This window comes from Cucurbita moschata, unplaced genomic scaffold (genome assembly GCF_002738365.1).
Source record: "Cucurbita moschata cultivar Rifu unplaced genomic scaffold, Cmos_1.0 Cmo_Scf00017, whole genome shotgun sequence".
Lineage (NCBI taxonomy): Eukaryota > Viridiplantae > Streptophyta > Magnoliopsida > Cucurbitales > Cucurbitaceae > Cucurbita > Cucurbita moschata.
In genome coordinates, this window is record NW_019268533.1 from 1,070,392 (window position 1) to 1,080,271 (window position 9,880).

The 9,880-nt window shown below is 36.3% G+C and overlaps 1 protein-coding gene across 1 annotated transcript; it reads right to left on the reverse strand.

Annotated features, from left to right (window-relative positions):
- Positions 1 to 1,330: 1,330 nt before the first annotated feature.
- On the reverse strand, positions 1,331 to 9,376 carry LOC111455127 (aconitate hydratase, cytoplasmic-like). Its single transcript, XM_023096673.1, has 20 exons — positions 8,891 to 9,376; positions 8,389 to 8,493; positions 8,108 to 8,268; positions 7,917 to 8,009; positions 7,329 to 7,514; positions 6,975 to 7,136; positions 6,702 to 6,846; positions 6,472 to 6,614; positions 6,333 to 6,389; positions 6,136 to 6,215; positions 5,932 to 6,007; positions 5,620 to 5,805; positions 5,351 to 5,418; positions 4,708 to 4,826; positions 4,444 to 4,565; positions 3,474 to 3,572; positions 2,910 to 3,389; positions 2,151 to 2,249; positions 1,812 to 2,054; positions 1,331 to 1,702 (listed from the first exon to the last, which is right to left on the reverse strand). Exons 1-20 carry the CDS (start codon positions 9,162 to 9,164, stop codon positions 1,634 to 1,636), a joined length of 2,967 nt encoding a protein of 988 aa, XP_022952441.1. The 5' UTR covers positions 9,165 to 9,376; the 3' UTR covers positions 1,331 to 1,633.
- Between the last annotated feature and the right edge of the window lie 504 nt (positions 9,377 to 9,880).

Below are 9,880 nucleotides of genomic sequence, written 5' to 3' on the forward strand. Positions count from 1 at the left end.
TTTTTTTTTTTTTTTTTTTGGCAGGTCGCAAATACTATTATCTTTATACTCTATAATATATGTAATTTCTAAGATGAGCTACTGCTGTTTTTTTCTGCCTGTCGGTCTGTTCTAAAGAACAATATCATAGAAGGTATAAAGGCATTGGACATTGAGATTGACAAATCATAAAAATACGTGATAATGTGTTTTTTAAGATATTGGAACTTGCCGTGGAACACGTTTCTCTATTTTTTTAATTAACGTGTGAAATAATTCAATCATCAAGTAGACACATACGAATCATTTGATGTAGTCAATTTTGGGTTAGTAGTAGTAGGTGACAACACTCCATTCAAGTGAGGAACAAAAGATAAACTACTCCATTTATTTAATTAATATGAGCACGAAATAAGAGTCTCTCACACCCAAAACCCAAAATTTTAGTTCAACCAAAAATTGTGACAAAAGTTTGAATAATTTATTTTTGGCTATTTCGAATAATTGCTTGTAACAAAAGTTGTTGAGGGTTTTTTTTGGTACTAAAAGGAATCTACATTGTTTGTTGTACTGAATTGATTTCATAATTGGAATAGAAATTTATCCCCATTAATTGTGATGGGTATGGACCAGGAGTCGTTTTATTCCTTTGGAGCTTAGTGCTCAAATGAATTATTAAAGTACTATCAACCAAATAATTGGCATTTTTTCATTGTAAAAAAACAAAAAAGTCTTATTTTTAACGACATCGACCGATTTCGATCTTACTGGAGTTATTTGATTCGTATCATACTTGTTTAATAAAGGTTCCTAATGCCATTGACATACTGACATAGAGCAAATAATTGAGTAAATTATGTAAGAAACTCTTCAAAATCTCTTATTTATTCTCCCTAGGCAGTAAAAAACTATTGCGACTACTTTTTGCTGACGGTTCTAAGAATCTAAGAATCCCCTCATCCATCAAATATATTAAAGTAACCGTTCATTGCCGTAGGTCCCTCTTCGCCTAATTCTTTCCATTTTACCGACGAATAATCTATAATAAGTCAGAAATTCAGATCGGCTAATTGTTCTCGTATAGCACCTGTTTCGGTAGAAATTTTTCGATTTCAAAATGTATCGAAGCCTTGAGTAGTAAAAAAAAGTGAAATGCTGTATTTCCAGAATTGGATTTCATATTCGAATGAACTCCGTTATCGTAAGAAAGTCGGAAAGTAGGTTTTTTAGCTATGGACCTAATAAAAGAAAAATTTGGATAGGATACTATAGGATCTATGAGGGTGTTTAACCTTCATTTCTGTTATATCCTTAACAACAATGTGGATGCCAGCAACTCGGATCTGCAGCGTAGTACCCAACCACCAGTAGGATCATACTAGAATAAAAAAAAGGGTGATTATGATACAGCGACAGGATAGATGCTGCCAGATGAGAATAATCGGTTAATAAATACAACCTCGACAGTTTTTAGACAGGCAAACCTGCTGTGTGCTTTATAGATCGCTCTCTATTAAAAAAAATTGAGTCCCATACGGGAGTTTCGTTTTTCTTATTAATGAAAGTGGGGAATACAAAAAGGACGAGTTGTCACGCCACTTGCTGCTTCTGCTGCTGCTGCTGCTAAATTAGCTAGCTACTCCACATGTTCCTCTCACTGCTTAATGAGATTTCGAATAACATACGGAAGGATACCTCCATGATTGAAATAGGCCAGCTCCACCTGTAGACAGGAATTGAAATTAGGGGCAAATTCGAGGTTTCGAGTAGGGAAAACGAAAGCATTTCAAGCTGATGATGGTGGTGTGAAAGGAAAAGAAAGTGGAATTTACCTCGGTGTCAAAGCGAACAGTGCAGGTGAAAGATTTTCCAGAATCAGTAGTGACAGTCACGTCTTGGCCAGGCCTTATCTCACTGATGTTGGTTGGGAGGTCAATTGTGTAACGCTCATGTCCAGTCAAGCCAAGTGAATCAGCATCTTCACCAGACTTGTAACAAAGTGGGATGATACCCATTCCTACCAGGTTACTACGATGAATTCTCTCGAAGCTTTTGGCAATAACAGCTTTAACTCCCTGGTGCCAATAAAGTATAGAAGTTGGTCGATTGCAGATTCGATAAATGAAAATAAAATCTGAAGAATCTATTTTTCATGAATTACAAACACTCACCAATAACATTGGACCCTTGGCAGCCCAATCCCGAGAGCTTCCACTTCCGTACTCAGCCCCAGCCAGCACAATGGTGTCTTGACCAGCTGACTTGTATCTCTGAAACAGAAAATAGATCACGACAACTAAGTCAGCATTACAAAAGGTGAAAATTCTAAATCAACCATAACATTGCGCCAAAAAAATATCATGTAAGATGGGACAATGGATCTAGTTTTTCCATGACAAGTTGGTCGACTAACTTATCTTTTTCAGGGGAATTATGAAATTTACAACCTAGGAAAAGAAAAAACGTAGAACACGAAGAAAAACGAAAATGACGCACCACCCCTCACAGAGAGCTAACCAATTTTCAACATCATTCCTTCCAAATTAATGCTCAACCCACTATCATACCACTGTTGTTTAATTATTATTATTATTTTGGATACGAAACAATTTCATAGATCGAATGAAATTATCCAAAGAGGTACAAAAAGGAAACAACACATTCATAGGGAATACAAAATATATATCCAATTTGCAACAAGGAAATTTAAACTGTTGTTTTAATTACGATGTGTTTCTTCACTCCATACAAAAATAAAAGAACGACGGTAAGAAGAAACAGCACAGAAACAAAATATCATCTACCTGAAGTTAAGGTGACTTTTGAGCAAGCAAAGAAACCAAAACAGAAGAATAGAGGGATATAGCATGCGTCTACTACTTTCTTAAGAAAAGAAACAGTACGCAAAATATGAGAACGAAGATACTTACTTCTGCTGCTTCAAAGACATAAAGTTTCTCTCCAGTGGGGACATGAACGGTCTTGGGACCAACTTCACCATTTAAAAGCTTGTTAACAAGGCGAATGTTGGCAAAAGTACCCCTTGCCATCACCTCATCATTGCCACGCCTACTTCCATAAGAATTGAAATCCTTACGATCCACTCCACGCTCAAGAAGGTATTTTGCCGCAGGACTGTCCTTGTGGATGCTTCCTGCAGGGGAAATGTGATCTGTAGTAATACTATCTCCAAAGTTCAACAGGCAGTAAGCATCCTTAACACCATGTGCTCCTGGAGGGTCCATGGTCATATTCTTGAAGTAGGGTGGTTCGTGAATATAGGTGGACTTGGGGTCCCATGAATACAGGGTGCCAGCAGGTACTGAAAGTTGGTTCCACATTGGGTTTCCTTTTGTAATAGATTCATAAGTACTTTTGAACATGTCAGGCAATACACTGGATTGAACAACCTAAGATATATTTTAAACCAGTTAAATCAATTATTACTTGTCAAACGTATTTCACTGCACTTCCACAATATAAAAACTATCTACCTCGGCTATTTCTTCTGTAGAAGGCCAGATGTCTCTGAAATAGACATCCTTTCCATCCTTCCCTTTTCCAATTGGATCCTTCTCAAAGTCGATATCAACCTGGAAAACTCATTCAAGTTATCTCATGAAGACAAAATAGTACCAGATTAGAGCCACAACATAATTCATGATTTTCACTCAACTATTCCAAAAATATGATTCTTTTATGATAGCTTGAGACACCATTTAACTCAATAGTTTTACAACTGCGAGAGGGTGACAGAGACATCGCCAAAATCATATTCTTCTTTAAAAAATATGTATTTGCTACATTAAGACTTGACACAACACATCGCCGAAATCAGACCCAGTGAGGTTTAAAAACACCATCCGGTTGGTTAAAAAGGATGGGACAGAATATTCTATTAAAAAACGATCTACAGTTATTACAAACTAAAGAAGGAAAAGGTCATGTGACGCCCTTTCGAATGTCAAGAAGAACCTCTACTTTCTATCTATAAACCAACAAAGAGCAGCAAGAAATGCACTAAATAAGTTGGAATACCACCAAAGAGTGTCAAAATAGCCTATTGTATTGAAACCGTATGGAGTTGTAAAAACAGCCCCCTGCAAATAACTACATTGTTACTGAAATGTTATACTTTCTTATGGAGTGAAACTAACATCCTACCAGTCAGAAGGCAATAAACCAATAAAAATCTACTGTTAAGCTATGCTGAGGTATGACCTTGTGTAAAAAGGACATTGTCCTATTTTTCAACCAACAATCCCCCACCTTAGACCACAAAAGAAGAATTAAATACTACAGAAAGGTTGGACTAGACGTTTTGATGATTTTCATACCACTACCTCTCTGAAATCCACCTTACAACTAAATATGATCAAAGGAACCAAAACAGTACCCAATACATTTTATCATTCCACAGCCCAAAATTGACCAGAAGTAGATATAAAAACTGCCAGTGCATACCGTGCCAGCTAAGGCATAAGCCACCACCAAGGGAGGTGAAGCAAGGTAGTTCGCTCTGGTCAGTGGATGAACACGACCCTCAAAATTCCGGTTCCCAGAGAGCACAGCAGCTGCAACAATATCTGCATGAACAAAGTCCTTAAAAAATTAATCAAGGCGAAAATGAAACAGTATACAATATTTAACGAGTAAAGTCGGGCCATTTTGTAACAATCGCATCCCCTGATTACAATATCTTATCAGCTTATCACATTCTAAAATTACCGTTCTCGGATATAGCAGCAGATACTGATTCATCCAAATCCCCAGAATTACCGATACAGGTTGTACAACCATAGCCAACTATATGGAAGCCCTGCTGATTTAGATATGGCTGTAGTCCACTGCATCAATCACATACAGAATTATTATTTTTCATGTTCTTACGAAATAAAAGAAAGGTGATTTTTTTAGATAAGAAATATTTGGTAATATTCCATTCCTTATTGCTTTTTAATTATAATTAAAAAAAAAAATGTATGTTTTCACTGATGTCTGGAAAGGGTAGCATTTCTCCTGTTCTTTTTTGTTTTACAGTACAAAGACTTAAAACTCAAAACTTAAAAAAAAATTTTCTTTTTTTTTTTTTCATTTTTATTTATAAAATAAGGTAAATATAAAAAATAGAAATAAAAATAATTTGAATATTTTATTTTTAAGTAAATTTTTTTTTCTCAACTTAAAGCCTCTAGAGAACACTTCTATTTTTTCAAAGGAAGAAAGGAACAAGAACAATTATCAAACATGTTTCAATTGCTCTTTTTTTTTTCTTTCGAAAAAACAAGATAGGGAAACAAGAAATGAGAAATATGAAAATTACTAGACTAGATGCAGTAATATATAACAATTAGGTTTGATGATTAATTACCTCTTCAATAAGTATTTTGTCACAACTCCGGAGCCCGGTGCAAGACTTGTTTTCACCCATGGCTTCACCTGGTGTAACATTAAGAATAAGACATGATTAACATGCAAAGACTATACTTTCGCCCCTCAAGCCAGGCCAAAATGGATAAAAGCAGAACTAAAGTGACAAGAGCTAAAATCACAATGTTCGAAGAAATTATTAAACATTGGAAAAGGATGGGATACAAAAGAAGTCTCTTAAATGAATTGAACACCCTTGTCCATGAGTACCTGTAAACCAAGTTCACAAGCCTTTTTCGCTACAAGAGCAGCGCCTAACATAACACTAGGGTTTGACGTGTTGGTACAGCTTGTTATAGCTGCGATAACAACGCTACCATGTTTCAGCTCAGCTGGCTGTCCATGAAATGAAAACTTCGCCACTTTTTCCTGTGCTTCTTTTGGTATAGCAAATCCCTAGAATTAAAGCAAGAATTAAAAATATTTACAGAGTAAACATAAATTATGATAAGGCTGTTAAAAAGAATATGATTAGATATATGTTAGCCACACCATATGTGATAGAAGAAGTAACACACATACCTTAAACCCAACTTTGTTATCAAGGCAAGCATGCCAATCAGACTTCATCTCTTTCAAAGGCACGCGATCATGGGGTCTTTACAGATGCAACATAAGAGTATAAGACTACATCCAAGATTCTGATATAAAATATTAAAACCTGAATCTAGGAACCTAAACATGAAGGGCAAAGAAGATATTGACAAAGCAGCTAAGAACGCATACCTTTTTGGACCTGAAATGCATGGCTCTACACCAGCAAGGTCTAGTTGTAGGTAAGATGAATACACTCTTTCTTGTTGAGGCTGAACAACAAAAATTGACCAAACATAAGAAAACCACTACTGCTACATCTAAAAATCAGAAGACCAGCAGGTGAACACTCATAACAGAAATTAAAAAAGTAATATGCAGGAATTTACCTCATTATAGTCAACAAACATTTTATTTGCCCGGAGGTAAGCTTCAATCATCGACACCTGCAGTCAGAAACATAAAAGTTATATAGGATTTCACTTCTTCTGTACAACTTATTTATCAATGCACTGAGATAACACCCACAGTTTCATCGCTTCTTCCAGTTAACTTGAGATATTGCAAGGTAACATGATCCACCGGGAAGAACCCCATAGTTGCACCATACTCAGGAGACATATTTGCTATTGTGGCTCGGTCAGCTAACGATAGTTCCTCCATGCCATCCCCTAAAAAATCACATTTCATACAACCATCGGCTGAAAAGTAAAATTGGGTAAAAAACAGCTCATTGATAGGTCACAGGATGTAATTACCGTAGAACTCTACAAATTTTCCAACAACACCATGCTTCCTCAACATTTGTGTTACAGTCAAAACCAAGTCAGTAGCAGTGACCCCATTTCGTAATTTTCCAGATAACTTGAACCCAACAACACCAGGCAATACCATGCTCATTGGCTATCAATAACAAAATTCAAACATCAGACTCTGGAAAGTATAGAACTCAACCCAAGCCTTCAAAATAGGCAAAATGTGTACTGAATCTACAAAAATCAATTGAAAACAAAAGGTCAAAACTCAATTACCTGTCCAAGCATTGCAGCCTCTGCCTCGATACCTCCAACACCCCAACCAGCAACCCCCAAACCATCAATCATTGTTGTGTGAGAATCAGTTCCAACAACACTATCAGGATAGAGCAGACCACCAGTGTTGAAAACCACTCTTCCAAGATATTCCAAATTGACCTGAAATATTAAAACGTTCAATTTTAAGATTTAATGCTATTATCACTTTTCCTTATTTTCATTTCATTTAATAACATTTTTCGACCAAAAGTAGTGTTGAATTAATACAGTCCTGCTAGCAGCAACAGAAAACCTTCTCAAAAGTAATTTTTTTTAATCCAGAACCTTCTAGCTCACTTAAAATATTAGTACCTGATGCACAATACCAGATCCAGGAGGAACAACAAGCATATTCTGGAATGCATTAGACCCCCATTTTAGGAAAGCAAATCTTTCCTTGTTCCTTTGGAATTCAAGCTCCATATTGGCCTGGACTGCATTTTCTGATTTTGCTACATCAACTTGAACTGAATGGTCAATTACAAGGTCTACAGGAACCTACACGACAGATGCTAATTCCAGTAAGAAATTTATGGAAAAACTAGATGACATAAATTTGGGTGGTCAAGGATATCTACAGTAACCTGCAACTGCACCAAAATAAATGATAACTTGAAAAGAGGATATCGTGACTACAGATTATATTCCCTATAAGTGGTCAAGAAAAATCTATGAATTATGATCACGATCAGGAGTAAAAAAGCAATAGGATTAAATGTCACAGTTCTTGATAGTAATTGAATATCAGCATGAAACATCTCATCATATTTCTCACATCTTGGCTATCAACATATGACGTAAAACCATTGGTCAAAGTAGTGAACGTGTTCACACCCCAATAATGTAGAGTACATTTTACCACCGACATAGCATACAAGTGTTAAAAAAGTAAATGCATACCAGAGGATTTATTTTGTTGGAATCACTGCCAAGTTTGTTCATGGCATCACGCATACAGGCAAGATCAACAACCGCTGGTACCCCAGTAAAATCCTGTGATCGTGGAAATGTTAGGGAGGGCACAATTTGAAAAATAAAGACAGAAAAGAACAAAATCATCCAGGAAAATCTCAGAGTCTATCAAACAGTACCTGCAGTAGGACACGAGCAGGTTTGAAAGGAATTTCAACTTGCTTTGGAGAGCTATTTTCCCAATCAATAATTTTCTCCACATCTTCCTTTTTCACTTGGAAATTGTCACAGTTCCGAATTGCAGATTCAAGTAATATTTTGATTGAGTAAGGCAACTTATCTGTCGGGCATAAACGTAAAATAAAAATGAGTATTCACAAGAAGCAAAACAAGAAACGATAATGCTTTGTCGAAAACTATTAAAACAATCCTTCTGCAGTAGTCAGTTTGAAAAAGTTACCAATTCTCGGATCATTCAGAGATGGTAGACTGTAATACTTTCCAAATTCTCCACCGCCAGGCTTTGGAAGACTCGTTAAATTTTCCTTGAAAGGATTTTGGGCAGCTGAAACCATAACAATGCTTGATCAGAATAAGGGAGATATACATAAAATAAAAAGAACCAAGTAAAACATTAAGTCTTGAACTCGCGGCATCAAATTTCGTCCTCACAGCATATCTGGTCCTGATAAACTAGATAAACTAAGAGTGAACCAACAAAAGAAAAAGAAAAAGAAAAAGAAAGAAAGAAACAGGCCTATTAGACTACTTCCATCCTATTACCTTTAATCGCTCAGCAAAGCGAATAAACCATATTATCTTGCATACATCCGTTAAGACGTCAGAAAATATTCCATTCAATAAACATCGTAACCGAACAATCACATCAAAGACAAATCGTTCCGCACAAACAATAAATGGAAAAAATAAAAAATAATCAAGCTAACTTTTATTGGCCATACCCATGGAGGAGAATTTACGGTGAAGACGTTCAATCACAGGAGCAGCGGCTCTGATCTGAGCACGAAGACTGAGAGGAGAACGCCAGTCGACACCGTGACTCCAGCGAGGAACCGATCGAAAGGCAGAGGAACCACTGAGAGATCTATAAGTGGTAGCGAACGAGAGCGAGGACGGCTTCGGAGAAGAACCGGGAAAGGCTCTGGAGCAAAAGGAAGGTGATAATAACCTTGCTCTTGAAGCTCTGAACAGCGCAGATGCTGAGGCCGAAGCCATTATATACAAATGGCTATCAGGATGACGACAATAAGAGAATTATGGGATAAGGATTGGGAGTTGAGCCTGGAAATGGAAGCCGTTATGGGAAGAACCAGTGAGAAAGGAACGTAGTGGTCGTCGTTCTCAGCGATAGGAAGAATGCAGGTGGAGGGCGTGTGGAGACGGGATGAACACTTAGGGCTGTGTGCCACTTTTGTTCTTGGAACTGATCTGGCGGGTAAAGTTAATTAAGAGCCTCCAAGAGGGACAAGAGAATTACTCGTCTACAGTAAGGTGCACCGTTCACCATCACCCCTCGTCCAATCTCAAAACGGCCTTTCGTTTTGATGACGGTATTATTAGGGCGTTGATTATTTAATATTTAATTTCATTTTAATTCAACGTCATTTTAATTGAATCTATACACTTCAAAATTTATTTAAATTGATTACACAATTTTCATTATTTTTGTTACAATGAATTAAGATCAATCTTGATCTTTATTGAAACTATGTTATACTAAATTTGAAATTTTAATTAAATTTATAAAACTTCAAAACAATCTTTTTTTTACGGGTATATTGTCCGAGTTTTTTACCCAAATTTATCTGTTATATTAATTTTTGGTTAAAACTAACAAATTTTGTAATAATAATGTAAGTTTAGTGTCCAATTTAATAAAAATTTACGATTTCTATAGCTTATCAAATTCAAATATAAAAAAACACATTATA

Bases quoted from the DNA above. Each gene is read 5' to 3' on its own strand.
- LOC111455127 (XM_023096673.1), bottom strand. From the start codon at position 9,164: ATGGCTTCGGCCTCAGCATCTGCGCTGTTCAGAGCTTCAAGAGCAAGG. The intron at 8,494-8,890 runs GTATGGCCAATA...TTATGGTTTCAG, and splicing joins CCGTAAATTCTCCTCCATGG to CTGCCCAAAATCCTTTCAAG. The intron at 7,137-7,328 runs GTACTAATATTT...TTAATATTTCAG, and splicing joins GATCTGGTATTGTGCATCAG to GTCAATTTGGAATATCTTGG.